Source organism: Erythranthe guttata, chromosome 2, assembly GCF_056151865.1.
Source record: "Erythranthe guttata isolate IM_541 chromosome 2, IM_541, whole genome shotgun sequence".
NCBI classification, from domain to species: domain Eukaryota; kingdom Viridiplantae; phylum Streptophyta; class Magnoliopsida; order Lamiales; family Phrymaceae; genus Erythranthe; species Erythranthe guttata.
The window spans coordinates 4795107-4813624 of NC_142534.1; the positions used below are offsets into that span (position 1 = coordinate 4795107).

General features: G+C 39.3%; 3 protein-coding genes across 4 annotated transcripts; 1 reads left to right on the forward strand and 2 right to left on the reverse strand.

Moving 5' to 3' along the window:
- The first annotated feature begins 573 nt into the window (after nt 1-573).
- LOC105962600 (low affinity inorganic phosphate transporter 1) lies at nt 574-2300 on the forward strand. Its single transcript, XM_012986914.2, has one exon. It carries the CDS (start codon nt 574-576, stop codon nt 2152-2154), a length of 1581 nt encoding a protein of 526 aa, XP_012842368.1. The 3' UTR covers nt 2155-2300.
- Nucleotides 2301-2532: 232 nt separating this feature from the next.
- Nucleotides 2533-4241, reverse strand: LOC105962601 (anaphase-promoting complex subunit 13-like). Of its 2 annotated transcripts, XM_012986916.2 has the most exons (4): nt 4154-4241; nt 3939-4048; nt 3810-3863; nt 2533-2799 (listed from the first exon to the last, which is right to left on the reverse strand). In XM_012986916.2, the coding sequence occupies exons 2-4, from the start codon at nt 4012-4014 to the stop codon at nt 2738-2740; spliced, it is 192 nt and encodes a 63-aa protein (XP_012842370.1). In that variant the 5' UTR covers nt 4015-4048; nt 4154-4241; the 3' UTR covers nt 2533-2737. The 2 variants fall into 2 exon arrangements, with proteins under 2 accessions (XP_012842370.1, XP_012842369.1); XM_012986915.2 differs by lacking the exon at nt 4154-4241 and having other exon boundaries at nt 3939-4147.
- Nucleotides 4242-5489: 1248 nt separating this feature from the next.
- On the reverse strand, nt 5490-11388 carry LOC105962620 (DEAD-box ATP-dependent RNA helicase 3, chloroplastic). Its single transcript, XM_012986935.2, has 11 exons — nt 10811-11388; nt 10164-10297; nt 9660-10071; nt 9470-9568; nt 9130-9354; nt 8058-8435; nt 7829-7972; nt 7633-7728; nt 6954-7324; nt 6646-6696; nt 5490-5924 (listed from the first exon to the last, which is right to left on the reverse strand). Exons 1-11 carry the CDS (start codon nt 11240-11242, stop codon nt 5846-5848), a joined length of 2421 nt encoding a protein of 806 aa, XP_012842389.1. The 5' UTR covers nt 11243-11388; the 3' UTR covers nt 5490-5845.
- Nucleotides 11389-18518: the final 7130 nt, after the last annotated feature.

An 18518-nucleotide genomic window follows, 5' to 3' on the forward strand; every position in this document is an offset into this window, starting at 1 on the left:
TTTAATGGTTTGAGGAAACACCGATGTCGTCGAGGCATAATTCCGACGAGTGAAAATGTTCAAAATGATGCAATTCTACAACAAATTCTTGTGATTTACTATTATATGTGTAGAGTTAGCTAAATTTAATTTTTTTATGATATTCAAAAATATATTTTGTTAAAAACATAAAATAATGTACACAATTAACACAAGTATATATATATATATATATATATAATGCACGTGGCCCTTAAATTCTAATTCTACCTTGACTATTGTAGCTTTATGTTAGGTTAATTACTTAATTATGAGTGCATTTATCGATATATAAAAAGGCAAAGAAATTAGAAAAACAAATCCAAATTCATAGTGAAAAACAAATATCCGAATACACGTGGCCCTTAAATCCAAGTATCCTAGTGAAACACAAATATCTGAAATTGAACTAGGCACGTAACTCCCAAGTGTAGTGAAACACAAACTCTATTAATTCACCCTCTCTATATATACTTCACCTATTAACCCAAATTAAACCTCTCCACATAAACTAATCCAATCAATTACAAGTATATCCAATAATTAATTATAGTTATGGCGGCGAACCACGGCGGCGTTCTGGCGACTCTAGATTCGTCGAAAACGCAATGGTACCACTACAAAGCCGTCATTATCTCCGGCATGGGCTTCTTCACCGACGCGTATGACTTGTTCTGCATCTCCCTCATCACCAAACTCCTCGGCCGTATCTACTACCACGTCCCCGGCTCCTCCAAACCCGGTGTCCTCCCTCCTGCCACCGCCGCCGCCATCAACGGTGTTGCCCTTTGCGGCACCCTCCTCGGCCAGCTATTCTTCGGACTCCTCGGCGATAGATTGGGACGCAAGAAAGTATACGGGATCACCCTCTTCCTCATGGCTCTCTCTTCCATCGCCTCCGGCCTTTCCTTCGGCAGCTCCCCTAAAGCCGTTATGACCACCCTCTGTTTCTTCAGGTTCTGGCTAGGGTTTGGCATCGGCGGTGATTACCCTCTCTCCGCCACCATCATGGCCGAGTACGCCAACAAGAAGACCCGCGGTTCTTTCATCGCCGCTGTTTTCGCCATGCAGGGTTTCGGAATTCTCAGCGGCGGTCTCGTCGGCATGGGGGTTTCCGCTATTTTCCGTTCTCTCTATCACGCTCCTGCTTACTCCGTCGATCCGTTGGGGTCCACCCCGCCGGAGGCGGACTATGTGTGGCGGATCATACTCATGTTGGGCGCTCTACCGGCAGTGCTTTCGTATTACTGGAGGATGAAGTTGCCGGAAACCGCCAGGTACACCGCCCTGGTGGCCAACAACGCGGAGAAGGCACGCAAGGACATGGAGAAAGTCATGCAAGTAGAAATAACCATTCAAGAAACAAAGACTAATAAAACAAAATTCGGGCTATTTTCGAAAGAATTCCTACGAAGGCACGGCCTCCACTTGATCGGAACGGCAAGTACGTGGTTCTTCGTCGACGTGGCATACTACAGCCAGAACCTATTCCAGAAGGAGATATTCAGCGCAGTGGGGTGGCTGCCCCCTGCCAAAACCATGAGCGCACTCGACGAACTATTCAAGATCTCGTTCGCCCAATTCTTGATCGCATTCTGCGGCACAGTTCCGGGTTATTGGGTGACCGTACTTCTCATAGACAAAATAGGAAGATTCATTATCCAAATCATGGGCTTCTTCTTCATGACGGTGTTCATGTTAGCTCTGGCGATTCCGTACCACCACTGGACTCTTAACAAAGCCGGGTTTCTCATAATGTACGGCCTGACTTTCTTCTTTGCTAACTTCGGGCCAAACAGCACCACATTTATCGTGCCGGCGGAGATATTTCCGGCCAGGCTCAGATCGACTTGCCACGGGATATCGGCTGCAGCCGGGAAGGCGGGAGCGATCGTTGGAGCTTTCGGGTTCTTGTACGCGGCGCAGAATCAAGACAAGAGTAAGACAGATGCAGGGTACCCAGCTGGAATCGGGATAAGGAACTCGTTGTTCATACTGTCGGGAATAAATGTGCTTGGATTGCTGTGCACGTTTTTAGTGCCGGAGGCGAAAGGAAGATCTCTTGAAGAAATGTCGAGAGACGATGAAGAAGAACAACAAGATCCCCCAAAGTCTTCAGTGGTAGAGTCTGTTTAAGATCGGAGTCATATATAATCTGTTAATTAGGGTTTATATTGTAGATTAGTTGGCTGTTTTTCTTTTTTTTTTTTTTAGTTTTTGGATAGTTTCAATTGTTCTATTTCCTTCAAGTACAAATTTAATTTGATAGTTTTAAAATTTAATTTACTTTTTGGAGAAGACAAAACAAGAATTGTTGGACGATTATTTTTATAAATGTATCAAATTAAATAAATTGTTTTTCAAGAAGTAAAACCAACCGCATATAAAATAAATTTATGTAAACAAACTCAATAAATTAAAGGGAAATTTTGTCTAAAACTCCCTCAAAAATATTTTGTATGCATAAAAGTCCGCCCGAATATTTTGGATTTGCTAAAAGTCCCTCGGAGCAGATAGACAAATTAGACTGAAAATAAACAACTTATAGTACCCAATCTTTGGTCAATAGTACATGTAGCAAATGTAGTTCACATATAAAGGATCCTTAGCAAATATATAAATGCGAGAGCTCGAAAATTAATTCCGTAACTAAGACGGGTACATCATATTATATACAAGGAATAGAATGCGATGTTTTATCTTCTAATTATCAGGAACCTCATTGGTTGCTTAACGCAAGATCGTGCCAGGTGTCAGCCTCAACTTGCGGAGTTTCCTGGTCTGAGAACACAAACACATTCGTCATCACAAGCAACGAAACTCCGAACCAAGAAAAACGAAAGCAAATACACAAGAAAAACAATATGGCAACGACAAATGACAGTAATAAATTTTCAGGTTTCAAAGTCCCAATATTAAGAAGTTGACGACAAGTGTGTATTCTACGATGAAGTGTATAGAATATAGGGTCGAAAATCGTGAGTCGGATACTGCTACACCTGAAATAGTAGTCTTTCTTTTGAAATGTTTACAATTCAAACTCTTAAAAACTCTCGTCTAGTTTGCTCTTAAAACAAAATGAGTTGAATTATTATCAAATTGTAAAATCTAAAGTTATATTTCTGCATATTATCCTACATATACGTGCTCGATCAAGTGGCAAATCGAACTGTTTGCATCACGAAACAGAGAGATGAATCATAAGAAACTATTAAGTATGTTTCTAAAAGTTTTAGCATTTGAATAATAAACTAACTGGAGCTAAGGATTATAAAGTCACAACTAAATTGAATTTGTGTCGATAATGTTTCGTCATAGGGAAAATTACAGCCACCCCCGAGGTAAGCTCAAACTACAAAAAAGAAAACCCTTGTTTGGGTAATTACAACCATCCCTCAATCCCTCAATTATGCATAGTCTTACACATCCACCCTTACAGTATCAAATTTAATTTACCGACTGAATGGGGGTTTTTTCGTAATTATCCAAACAATAGATGTTTTTTCGTAATTTAAACTTACGGACGTAATTTGCCCTTGGTTATTATGCAATTAAAATCCGTAAATTAAACAATTTTGAGTTATTTTTCAAGCATTACCATGGGCTTAAAACCACATAGTTTCAGAGCAGTTCTTCATACCTTAGCTTCAAATACTTTCCTTCAAATCCAAATTTAACCTAAATTTTTTTCAACATTTGGAAAGCTCAAACTTTGAGCACAAATTAACAGATGAGAGATAAACAATCGGAATTAAGTAAAGAATAGATTTTTATTTAAAAAAAGAACATACTTGATTCTTCAGTTTCGTCGGTCCTGGAAGTAAGCACAGGAGGCAATGGAAGATCTGAAATAAATAAATAAGAAAAAAAAAAAGAGAGAAATAATAAAATAAAAAAATAAAAAGAAAAAAGGGAAGTACCGTCGTCTGGAAGAGTATCCCTCATCCATTCGTCATCCAAAATATCAATGAGGATGCCCAAGCTCAAGTCCGCCATTAATCCTCTCTCTGCTTCCTTCTTCCACACAAATCTGAAAATAATTGCTCGTTTAAAACCCTAATTGCACAATATTATTTCTTGATTTGGAAACTTTTTGCAGGGGGGAAGTCGATGAATTTCAATGTGCAAAACAAACCTCAAAAAATTTGATAGAGTTTTTTGAAACTATTGTTCCCAATTATTGAGCTTTTGATTCCAGGCCAAATGATGATTTTTTTTAATTTTTTTTTTTTTTTATTATAGTCGAAGTTAAATTAAAAAACGAGCCCTCATGTTTGAGTAATTACAACTATGTGTTGTTTTTCACCTCTAACTTTATGGCGTCAAATTTGCTCACCGAAGAAGTTTTTTCCTAAAAAAAACACAATAATTGACGGTAGTTGTAATTACATAACAAAAGAGATTTTTTTCCGTAATTTAATTTAATCTCAGCGGGTGACTGTAATTTGTCATTTTATTATAATTTGTATGGTATGGCATACCCATCCTATTATTTAAAAATAAGTTTTAGAAGTTTACGAGTTCGATTCACTAATTTTTTTTGAGTTTTAAACTTATTAATTTAAGTCTTTGAAATATATGTTCAATACGAATCAAAATCAAAATTCTATGTATACGATTTTTTACGATTAAAAAAATCCTTTTTTTTTATCACAAAATAACTTCGGCATATAATTTGAAATAGTATCAAATAATTATAAAGAATTATCACAAATAAATAAAAACAAATTTAGAATTAAAATAATAAAATTTTACTAGTATTTTCTAGTAAAAAGTATCAAAACAATCATTTGGCCAAATAACATTCGGTCCGATTTGCGATTTAACAACCATGTTTAAAAATTACGGCCATCTCCCTAAGGTACACACAAAGTACAAAAAATCCCTCATGTTTGATTAATTACAACCAACTCCCTCAATTATGTATTGTCTTACAAAAAAAACCCCTCATTCAACAAGTAAATTTAACACCATAAGAGTGAACGTGTAAAATAATACATAGTTCAAAGGTGATTGTAATTACACTAAACATAAGGATTTTTTCGTAATTTTAGCATACCCAAAGAAGATGGCATCAATTTGCCCTTAAAAATTATAAGTCATACCTACAATTGTGATCTAGTTGGTCTAGGAAATTAATACGCTTACCGACCCGAGTTCGAAATCACTCGTGTCATTCACGCGCTATTGCATCATTGCATGAGTGCAAAGTTTACCAATACACTCTATGGTTGTGGATTCCTTTGTCCAACAAAAGAAAAAAAGGTACATACATTTTGGAAATAAAATGTGCATATACTTTAATAACTTACTCCAACTAACATTAGTTACATTTTTGACACTAATATTATACTTTAATATATTAGAAATTTAGAATAATAAAATGGATCACAATTACAACCTTGTTGTTCTTTAGTATATTAAGTTTGAATATTGAATATTGAATATTGGAGAAGAAAGTAAACATGCACTGAATTGAAAAAGATATACTAAAAATCTTGAGACTGCAAACAAACATCAGTGTGGTTAAAAAAATAAAACATATACTACTACTCTATATGCAGAGCACTTCCTCTCTAAGGAACACACAAAATAATTTTCCAGTACTTGAGCCAAAATCATTAACCACCTCCAAAATGAATTGGCTTCTATTGGCATAAAAGACATGAGATATATAATAAGCCCGCCTGGCCAAAAGGTAAGCGTAGCGCAAATGAACGAGGTATAGTATGTAGATAGATGCCCCAAGAATCTTTGCACATTTTCACCCGATATATCGTGTCTTTTGAACACTACACTGCAAACTGGAAATATGTTTATATGAGAACTAATACTCCTTCTTGTTCGGGCATTCGGATGCACGGTGCCCACTGCGCCCACACACAAAACATGCTCCTCCAAAGCTTCTGTGAAATACATGTATATATATATTCAAATTGGCAACACAACTCTCGCGCATTAGGATAATAAAGAATAAAACATTTATACCAAAGTGGCACTTTTGAGCTGTCATTAGTCAATAGCAACAACTTATAGATAAAGATTCTCAGCCCAAGTGATGGAAATCGGACGCATCGGATCAGAATTAGCATTTCCGGAAGAAAAGAAAAGAAAAAAAAAACTGATTTTTTTCACAAGAGAAAAACGATTTCCAATTCCGTTCCAAAAAGAAGAAAAACAGGAAAATCAGAAATCTGAAATTCGGAAATTGGAATGAAAAAAACTTGTTCCAAAATCGAAAATTGATCGAAATCGGCGGATATCGGAATATTCCAATTTTTTGTCACCTAAAATACAAAATACATAATAATTTTGATGTTACAAGTCTAAATTTCGGATTAAAACAAATTCGGAATTTTCATAATTATTATCAGAAACTGAAATTGGACTGGAAATCGGAATCTCATATTTTTCCAATTCCAATCCAAAAACAATTCGGAAAAATTCGGAATTTCCAAGTTTGGAATGAAAAATATTGTTCCAAATCAGAAAATTTGGGATCAGAATCGGCGGAAATCAGAAATTTCTGTTCCAATTTCCACCCACTCAGCATTCTTTATTTTAACAATATTTTAAACCACGTCAGCGAAAAAGAAAACGGTAGTGTATTTGGGTAGAGAAATGTACCTGTCCTTGTCCCCAAAAGATGATGATCTACCACCCCCATAAGACGGTGATCTGCCACCGCAAAATACATGTATAAATCAATGATGTCAAATACGAGACCGGAATTGACAACTCTTGTTCATTAACATAATGAAGAAATCGTTTATACCAAACGGCATTTTTCAATAGTTATTAGCAACTTATAGATTATGTGTGCAGTATTTTAGATTCGTTTGAGGAGAGACACATTTAAGAAATATTGGAATATGCATTAAATGAGTTTTTACAAAAAGAAAATTAGTGTAGTGTTTGGGTAGAAAATAATGTACCTGTCCCTGTCACCAAAGGACGATGACCGACCACCGCCACCATAAGAAGATGATCTGCCACCCCCATAAGACGGTGATCTGCCGCCCCCATAAGATGGTGACCTACTCGTTTTTCTATCACTAATCAGCCAATCACTACTCCCACTGCTTCTCGAGTTCTTCGACCACCTATTTTCACCACCTCTGCCCCGGCCACCACCGCCGCCGCCTCTTTTGTAGCCGCCTTCGTCGTCATCATTGCCATCCAACCAGTCACCGGAAGATTTAAAACTACTTCTTCGATCGGTCGAACCTCTTTGCGGGCGCCTCTCATTGTTGGAAAACCTGCCATAATAGTCGCTTGCAGGCCCATCGTCTTGCAAAGTAGGTAACTGCAAAATCACAAAGCAGATTGCAAATACAGCATATCAGTTCAGTAAAACGTATCATAAATCTCAACGGATATCCATTAAGGCCCCTTTTGGTTGGGGAGATTAGCGTTGATTAAATAATTTTGCGGGTGAACCCGAAAATACGGTTTTATCACGGCATATCTTGTTTTATTGGGACATTATTTATTGGACCTCCATTGTCCAATAATACAATTGGGTTTTCATTAGATTATTTAATCTTATCTTAGGAACCAAACGAGGCCTAAGAAGAGTATATTCAGAAACTGGAAACCAGATAAGACTCGAACCTTAGAGATCTTGGCAATAGTATTTCCTGGTGGTAGTTCCTTATTTAGCAACTCTTTTGCAATCTCTTCTGGAAGATCGAAAACTGCTCCCTGAACCTGATATCAGCATAGAATATCTCACAGTTGATCAAAAAATCGATTGATGCAGTAACACCACAGAGTTGACCCTGTAACTGTAAGTAACCTTTTGTTTTACCTGTTCATCTGCAATAATGTGTATTCTGCCTACTTCACCGGCAGCAGCAGAATAAACATCGGATAGAAGCCCGGTCACAGATCTAGCAGATAGAGCTCCTCGAGAATAAACACTATCACGTGTCAACTGCAAGGTAACTAGACCCTGCGGTACAATAAAACAAAACAAGCACTGAGAATCGACACTAATATATAACATGAAATACTTTTCTTGTTGTTTCTTTGATTACCTGTTCATGAGTAATAAGAGAACGAGAGGAAGGAGGCTGTGAGAAACCACTCAAGGTAGCTATGGCAGCAGCAAGAGCATCTACTCCTCTTTCGTCCATGAGTCTTTGTGCAGTTGGAGTGAAGTACTGAATAGATTCGGGGTGGACCCCACCGAGTGTGGCAACTACTTGGTCGGCTGATGCTTCTAGAACCTCTTGAACAGATGGTGGACTAATAAACTCGAACCTGCACCCGACGTCACGCTCGAGAGACTTGACAGTTCGCCTCTGGCTACTGGTAAACATCAAAACAGCTCTGCCTTCTTTTCCTGCGCGTCCTGTTCTGCCAGAACGGTGCACGAATGTTTCTGGGTCGTTCGGAAGTTCGTAATGGATAATCTAAGAAAAGAAATGGCAGACAAAAAATGTGCATGAATGCCAAGTAAACACCATGTAAACGAACAATTAAGATGCTATATATATCAAGTGATGTAGTCAAACTTCCAAGTATATTAGCAGCAAAAGTGCAAAACAAACTTCGAAGAGAGTAACAACTCAAAAGTATAATCATAAAGAGATATAGAATAGAGGAGATAAAAGTTAACAGGGACACAAAATGATGGATAAGATTCCCATGGCATTTAATGGAATAGAAAGTCAGACGGAAAGGGCAAGATTGCTACGAGAAGTATGGAATAAAAAGCCTATTTTTCTAAGAAGATATGCATGAAGTCTTGTTGAACAAAAATACAATTTCCAATTCATCAACAGCATAACACTAGGCGGCTTTGGCGTAAAAGAGCCCAAGTGCAAGACTATCTCCATCAAATACTATTATGACGACGAAATGGCTACCCAAAAAATTATCTTTGTTTGAACAACCATTACTTAATTAGGAAAAAAAAAGGTTTAACCAATGGGACATCTCACTATACATGATATTCAAGTGTGCCTCATAGCCAACTAGACATATCTGTAGTGATACATATAGGACTAAGACGATCATATTTTAGAGCATTTAGTTCAATACCCACTTTCCATGTTAAATAAGATCTCTGTTAAGTAGGTCACTCGGATTTTTAGATGAACTTACAAGGTCGACATTTGGAATATCAAGACCACGAGCTGCAACATCAGTGGCAACAAGCACCGTAAATCTTCCTTGTCTAAAAGCATTCAATGTTCTTTCCCTTTGGTGTTGAGAGATGTCGCCATGCAGTGCCTCTGAAGGGATGCTGTTTGTCAATGCTAGAGACACTTCATCAGCATCTCGTTTGGTCTGCGTGAAAACAATGGCTTTCCCACCTTTTGCATAAACCTGTAGGGGATTTTTTTTTAATCTAACAAACTACAAAACATTTTTCTGCATATGAACATTCTTTAAAAAACATGAAAAACCGCAAGTTCAGCGAAAATAAAGAATTGACTAATACCGTCACAAGATCACCGAGGATACTCCGCTTAGATGTTGTTGTAGTTGGAATAGCATATAGCTTAATCCCTTCTGCCAATTTCTCGTCTTGATCACCAACCTATAATCGATAAGCAAAATGATTTGCAGAGATAAAACAATGACAAACATTTCATACTTATGTAATCTATCTTATGAAAAATGAAACTTACGAGATCAATAGTCAGAGGATTATTCATAAATCTTCGAGCTAATTTCTTAACCCAACTAGGCATGGTTGCCGAAAAAAGCATGCTCTGCCTCACTGGGGGAAGCTTCTCCATAATGGTTTCAACATCCTCCTCAAATCCAACTGCCAGCATTTGATCAGCTTCATCGAGGACCAAATATTGAACTTCCCCCAATTGTAAGTTATTGTTATTGATCAGGTCGATAATTCTACCGGGAGTTCCGACCACAACATCAACTCCACGTGTAAGTGCGCTTTGCTGTGTGACATACGAAACCCCTCCATATATGCAGACAGTGCTCAAATATGGGGCGGACTCGGTAAATTCTTTCTCCACTTGCTTAGCTAGTTCCCTCGTGGGTGCGAGGACCAATACTTTCGGAAAACGGCCCCGTCTTTGAACAAACAAAAAAAAAAAGGAAACTGTTATAGCACTAATATAATAAAAAGAAACAACGTGTTTAATCATTGTATGTGAAATATGTACCTTAAAGAACCTCTTTCGTTTTCAGCATCAAGTCCTTTGAGTATGGGAATACCAAATGCTAATGTTTTTCCTGTCCCGGTCTTTGCACGAGCGATTATGTCACGACCTTCCAATGCAGGCACTAATACGGATCTCTGCATAAGCAAACAGCAAAATTGATCAGTCCAAGAATTTCGAAAAGCCCAAATTTCAAAAAATGAACATCAACCATAGCTAAATATTTACTTTTGATTACAAGAAACATTAGTCCTTTACGATGCGATCATAAAGCAGGACAGAGAAACAATATGCATTCCCGTCGTGTAAATAAATCCTATTGAATATCGAATAAAGTCTTTAGTAATACTTTGTCAAGGTGTAAAGGTAACACAAAATGGAAGTTAATTTCTTCTGTCGTGGTAACATCAAAGAACTATATGTTTTTGAAACGTAAACAGCTCAAACTCCCTGCATAATAGGAACATAAGGAGAAAACACACTTTAAACTCTGCATTATCTCATCTTCTTTCGGATAAATTTTGAAGCTAAACAAATGAAGAAATCAATTTCAACATTCGCCAAAGAACAAAGACAAAATAGTAAGTATCTCCACTAAAAAAAATAAAGGTACAAGAGAATGAAAAAAATATATATATATATGCACATACTTGAATAGGGAAAAGCTGAGTAATTCCACGTTTGGCGAGCGTGTCGACAAGGCGCTGAGGCAACCCTAATTTAGAAACATCGAGTTCGTCAACATTAGCAGCCGCAATTCCACCGAATCCACCTTCAGCAGACCCTACGCCGTCGTCGTATTCAGCGCCGCTAACATCCAATTGGCCCTTTCTGAAACCCCCGAGCCCCTTGAACGCCTCCTCGCTCAGAACGGAAGAGTTGGGGGCGAAGACGGCTGAAGTAACGAGAGACTTGGAGGCCGACTTGAGGCGGGCGGCGGAGGAGGAGGAGAAATATCTGAAGGGGTTATGGGCTGTGGAGAAATGGAAGGATAAGGGGGCGGCGGAATTGGAGGGTTTGGGGTGGTCGGCGGCTGGGTTGGTCTGGTAGACGGAGGAAACTCCGATGAGAGATGAAGCCATGAGAGGATAAGGGTGGAGAGGAGAGGTTTATGTATATGGTACAATAAACTTCCACCGAGTGCTTGCTAAGTGGAGTTTTATGGGTATTTATTTATATTTGGGGGGTTTTTTGGATTTTGGGAGATATTGTATAATATTGATTTATTGGGTTAATTACGGTCACTCCATGTACTACCGTTAATTCCGAAAAAACTTCTCTTGATCAACTAAGAATCTTTTTATATGTTTATCCTTATATTGTCAAATTTAGTGGATTTTTTTAGAATTATGTGGAAGATTTTCTAGTTTATGGTATTGTACCCGTTTTACTCCTTTTCAGCTCTACATTATGAACCAAGATGATCATAAGATGCGGCTTTTGGCTTGTAAATATCATATTGTGGTGCATCAAAATCTGTCTTTTTGAACAAATTAGATAACATTGCACGGAATCTGGGAGATTTTGTTGAATTTGACACCATAATGATGAATGTGTAGAAAAATTCATAATTAAGGCGTGTGGTTGTAAATAGAAAAGATTTTTTCGTAGTTTGAATTTACCTCGGGGTCACCGTGATTTAACCTAATTTATTTCGAAGTGTGAATGAAATGGTTTTTGGCAAATAAATTGGTTTAAAATGGATATATTTTTTACATTAAATAAAATGGATATATTTTTAGATTAAAAAAAGGGATATAGTTTTTAGATTAAAAATAATTATATATTGCAAGGGATGAGATGAAGGTTTGTTTATTGATACTTGGTGAAATTTACAGAGACTTCGTGGTATCAATATACTGAAAATTATTGATGTATATTTTGCACGTTACGATGTGTATGCGTGTTTCTATATAGATTTTCGGTGCAAAGCTACTTGATGTATTACACCATGCAATGTATATTTGGTTTGTGTTTGCATATATTGCGTAAAACTATTTAGTGAATTTCATCGGATGTAATATCTGCACGAGCTATGATTTGGTCCGTGGGGCTTGCTTCTCTTCCAAGACACGCGAAAGTCCTCCGATGAAGGTACCTGCAACGCCGGGGGAGATCCCGGCGGGAAAACTTCGACGATCAAGTCAGTTATATGTGATTTAAGATGTTATTACTATGAAAAATGTAAGTACGTGAGTATATATGTGTGAATAGATAATGCTCCCTCTATTTATAGATGATGAAACCTTGGCCTCCAAGGTTTCATTTTTTAGGGTTTTTTCTCCCTCAAATTATATTTCTTGGGCCTTTATTATTTGGGCCTGCTTAGGCTTTACGCATCTCCTCGGTACCAGGCTTCGGTCGTTTTTATACTCGGCTGCGAGCGACAGTGTGCCGAAGTTTTAAGTCGTTATTCGGAGATCACAATTCGATATTTTTTCTTATAATAGTGAGTCGGTTTTTCTTAACTCACATTTGTTCATCTCGGTCAGAATGGCCCGTATCAACTACTCCCCCCTACTCCCTATTTATAAGACGAGTTCGTTATTTCTCACCTCGTTTTATAAGTATGGAGTACGAGGTAAGAGCTCGATTCTGACTTATTCTTGGCAGACGCACGCGCGCCTCCTTTTCCATTAATTACTCTGACACCAAGTATAGTCGATTCGAGTTCCCTAGGTCATTATTGAGAAATTTCAATCGGTGCTTTTTACGTCAGGTTCGAGGCGCTTTACTTTGGATCTCGTCCGTCCGAACAAACGGCTAGGATTGATTCCCCCATTTTTCTTCCTTCTATAAGTATCCGGCTTTTGCGAATTTCCAAAATTTTTCCTCTTTCCACCTCTGTGCTCTCCCTCTCGTTACTTTCTCCTGGCGATTTTGCTTTCAAAACAGAGTCCTTATCTCCCGTGTTTACCCTCTTCGTCGGCAAAGGTACTGCTTTTCCCTTATCTTTTACTACCTTTGTCTTTTTCTTCCGATCACATATGTCCTCCCGTTCCCCCGATCCCTTTGGTCAGAAAATGCCTTCCAGCCACTGTTCTGGGGAAGGGGACGAGCATCCTACCCTTACCATCTCTTCCTCTTCGGAAGAAGGGCCTTTCTTTTCTCCCTCGGGTAAGCTCTTAAAAAATTCTAAGAAAAGGGCTAGGGATGACATTCTGTCCTCAGCGAGGAGTGGTTCTCCTTCGTTGTCTGAGGGGCGAGATCTGGATGATCAATGGGGGCCCAATACTTTAAGCGAGATAGATCTAGTTAATTTAGCTCGTGACATAGGTCTTCCTACTGATATTGAACTGGTCTTACCTTCTCGGGATGAACGCCCCTTAAACCCTCCCCCAGGTTTTAGCACCTGGTTTTCGGAGCAATTTTATTTCGGCCTTTCCTTTTCCATCTCGCCTTGGTTTTCCGAAATTACCCAAATATGTAATGTGTCCCTTAATCAATTTCATCCTCACGCCATAATCATCATGACTGGGTTTCGAATGCTTTGTGCCTGGTCCGGGGTGACTCCTACCCCAGCTCGATTTCGATGTGTCATGGTGTTGAAGAACTCCAGTCCTTTCCATATTTCGATCTCGGCTCGTCCGGGCTTCAAGGTACTAATGCCGCCCAATAAAACAGATGGGTGGCAGGGCCATTATTTCTTTGCCAAAAACCCACCGACACCCCTTATTTATGCCCTTGGCTCGCCACTTTACCCGAAAAAAGAAGGGGAAAACCCCTATCGATTGATGACTGGCTCCTGAAAATGATTGCTCATTTTCAACCGAGCTACGGTATTCCCGATAGCCTTACGAGCTTCCCGCCGATGCTCCGCCACTTCTACTTTCATGACAACGGCACTTATGCTCTAACTCAAGAGGACTTAGGTGGGTCTAGATATGATACCAACCTTACTTCGGTTACTTATTTCTTTGGGTTTTTCCTCATTATCGTTTCCTATTCGGCTATGTTTATACTTGTTTGACTTTTGACAGTTGCTTACCTCGTTTGTCTTAATTTTATGAACAGACTTGAGGATGAAGAGGATGTTCCGAGGTAGTAAACCAATAACCCGTCCCTCCGAACCGGAGCCCGGGTTCCAGGCGTCCGAGTTTTAACGTCCCTTGGCCACCGATTCCGAGAAAAGGCCATCGGACGAGGGGGCCTCAAGACCGAAGGCCACCAAGAAGAATGTTGGGCCCACGCGTCCACGAGGTGGGTTACGAATTGAAGACTCCGAGCCCCCTCAGCAGTCGTCGGCCTTAGTCGTGGCTTCCTCTTCGCTGCCTCCTACGGCCGAAGAAGTTGCAGAGAAAGAGCCTTCTTCGAAGAAGAGGAGGGCTGACCTGGCCCTCGGACCAGTCAGTTCGCATCCCCTTCCGGACTTCGCACTCCATCTCTGCCAGAACGCGGAGAACGCCATTGCCGCTTGTCGGGCTTTGGCTTTTCCTCGAGATGTTGCCTACTACGGGCAGATGAGCAAGGGTGACCGACTCGAGCTACTTCTGCACAATATTACTCAGGTTGGTAATAATTATGTTTCGTATGTACGAGTTAATACTGTCTTTACACTTTTGCTCACAACTAACTTTATTTGAGTTTCTTGTATGCGTAGCAATTTGCCATCGCCTTCTCGGGTCCTTTAGGATGGGATGACGTCTCTCGCGAGGCGTATGATAATCAGAAGAAAGAAGTGACCCAACTTCGAAGGGAGGTCCGAGCTCTAAATGAGAGCTTGGCATTGGCGAAGTCGTCCAAAGAGGGGTTGTTCGCTGATGTGAAACTGGAGCAGGAAGAAAAGAAGGTTCTGCAAGCAGAGAAGAATTCACTGATGTCGCATAACGCTAGTTTGGAGGAAAAACTGAAGGTATTGTCCAACGAGCTATTTGCTGCCGGAGTGCAGGCATCCGCCAACTTTACTGAAGGCGTGAAAGAAGGGCATAGACTATTCCCCGGGTCATCCGAGGGACTTCATTTTATGCAAGAGTTAGTTCGTCGTTTCTTCTATCGCCTATGGCCTTCGACGACTTTCACTCGGGAAGCTTCGAACTTAGCTCGCTTCTTTTTCTCTGCCGCGGTCAAAGCTGTCCAAAAACGGTTAAGTGGTGCCGGTATTGAGTTTCCGTTGATCGAGAATGAGCTCGCCGAAGATCTTCCAGACAACGAGATTCCGGGTTTCGAATGGGATGTGGATGAGGATCCCGACCTAGTGTGGTGGAAACAAATATACCGGGAGCTCGTTGAGGATTTTGCTCGTCAAGGGACCTCGTCGGTGATCATCACCGAGTATGTCGGGGACGTGGAGACCGTTGAAGTGGTGGCTAGCCTGAACGAAGTGCAACCGAATCCTGCTTTAACTCCGTCTCCCCCCGCGGATAATCCAGACGAAGTGAGGACGGGTCCTTCTGAAGCGAGAGACGAAAATGTTTAAGTCGTTTGTACTTTGTTTGAAACCATGTACTTTTTTGTTTTTGTTCCGAACAATGTTTTGTTTTCGCCATTTTCCTTGTGTAATGTATTTTATCTCAGCATCTCGTTTGCTGGTTTTATTCTATATCTCTTACTCAGATTCTATGTTTTTTATGTGTTTCATTATTTTGTGCCGGTAGTCATGAGTTTATTCAATTTTCTCAATTCGTTGATAATTTAGCTCGATCTAACCGACTTTGTTGGTATTTAATCTCTATTTAGCGATTTGTCTCATGATTTAGCTTGACTCGTTCATATCAATTCGATTTTACAACTCAGCTCGATTTAACGACTCATTTTTGCAACTCAGCTCGGTTTAACGACTCATCTTATTTAACTCAATTTGTTCAACTCAGCTCGATTTAACGACTCATTTCATATCAACTTATTTATGCAATTCAGCTCGATTTAACGACTCATTTCATATCAACTTAATTCTGCAACTCAGCTCGATTTAACGACTCATTTCATATCAACTTAATTCTGCAACTCAGCTCGATTTAACGACTCATTTCATGTCAACTTAATTCTGAAACTCAACTCGATTTAACGACTCATTTCATATCAACTTAATTATGCAACTCAGCTCGATTTAACGACTCATTTCATAGAAAGTAAATGACACGGGGATTTTAACGTGGAAACCCTCCAAATGAGGAGAGAAAAAACCACGGGGCCTAGCCCTGTGTTAAGTGTATATTTTTACACTTTATCGTACCTTTTTATTTGAGCATTTGGTGTGATTTAACGATAATTGGTGCTTAAAAAGTTGATTTATTGTATTTTAGGTATAAATTGAAGAATTGGAAAAGTTTGGGGTCAAAACTGCAATTTTGGAGAAAATATGGGCCAAAAGTGAAATAATCAAAAATATGAAGAAATTGGCACGGGACGGCCGTCCCAGATTTACACCTAAAAATGGGACGGCCGTGCCAAATGCAGAAATTGGGCAGAAGGTTTCGGCGATTCTCGCGCGGCCGTGTGAGAATTGCACTGATTTTCGTGCGGCCGTGCCAAAACACGCTGGAGACAATTTTGGACTTTTAATCACACAAGGAAACCTAAAATCATCTACCAAGTTGGGACATCTATTTAAGCCAAAACCAAGCACGAATTAGAGGACTTTGGACACAACCTTCGAGCGAGAGGAGCGAGAGAACGAAGAATCGAAGACGGAGAATTGACAAATCTTCATCACAATTCTTCCTTTATCTATCTTTTCTTAATCTATGTCTTTTTATATTTTTATTATGTTTTTCGTAGAGAACATGAGTAGCTAAGTTTTTAATCTAGGATTTTGTTGGAACCCTATGTGGGGATGGTGAACCCGTTTTCTTGAGATTATGCAATTATGATTTTATGATTATTTCTTATACTTATTATGATTGTTAGTGCATGAACTTGATCAATTCATGTGCTTTATCTGTGATTATTGGGATTGACTCGATAGAGCTATTTTGATAATTAGACGGTAAGTATAAGAGCCTTCGAGTAGTTTTCACCGGATGAGTGTGTCAATTGCATGTGGTGTCGTAGACATACAGATATCACCTTAGGTAGCCATTTACGAGACTTGTTAGTTAATGCTTTATTTATAATTGGTTTGCATAGACATATAGTGAATCGTTTATGAATAATAGACTCATAATACACGCGACAACGGGTTATGAGTAAATTAGTGTCTCGGGTTAACAATCATGAATCATATATTTCATAATTGAGGGGTTTTGGGTGAGCAATTCTTGCATAGGGGGAAGATGAAATCCTAGATCCGTTTTTATATTGATATTCTCTCTTGTTTATTTGCTTTCATAATTAGTTTAATTTATTTAGTTGATTAAATTTGACAACCTTGCGTAGGCTGGATAAAAATCATAATTGTTAGAATTTGGTACTTAGGATTAGATAATTTGAGTATTCCCTGTGGGATCGACATCCGACTCTCACGAGTCCACTTTTACTACTTGTTTGCGATACGTGCATTTGCGTGTTAGGTATTTAGCATCCCAACAAGTTTTTGGCGCCGTTGCCGGGGAATACAGCTAAATTATCTATTTATTCTAATATTAAATTTGAGCAATTTTTCTTACTTCAGCCGTTTTATTTATTTTATTTAATTTTTATTTTTATTTTTATTTTTATTATTAAAATTTTTTTTAGGTATTTTTTATGCGATAATGGAAGAAGAGAATAATCGTAGGGGAGATGACCAAGGGCGCCTACCGAATGCGGCAGGAAATATCGTCAGTGAGCAAGAGCAACTTCAGCTAATTAATCCACCACCTCGTCAACGAGCATTGCATGAGTACACCGTTCCAACACTCAATGGGTTTCAATCAAGCATCCAGCAGCCCCCCATTGAAGCCAACAATTTCAAAATTCGAGTGGGACTCCTTACTATGCTCCAAAACAATGGGTTGTTCAGCGAATTAGCTCACGAAGATCCACATCTCCACTTGGTCAATTTTCTCGAGACGTGCGACTTGCACAAGATGAACAGAGTATCGCCCGAAGCACTGCAACTCCGCCTGTTCAAGCACTCTTTACAAGGAGCAGCCCGAGAATGGTTACAAACTCGCGCACCGCACTCCATCTCGTCTTGGCCCCAATTAGCACAACTCTTCATGAACACCTACAACTCCCCAACAAAAACTGAGAGAATCCGGAGAGAAATACAAAATTTCATGCAAGAAGCCGGTGAAGCGCTATTCGAGACGTGGGAGCGGTTCAAATAATTAATTCGGAGATGCCCGAATCATGGACTTCAAGAGTGGCGGCAACTTCAAATATTTTATGATGGATTGCAAGATAATTCGAGAACGGTTCTCGATTCAGCAGCTGGCGGTATGTTCATGAGCTTGACCTATGACGAAGCGTACGAACTTTTGGAGCGAATCGCAAGGA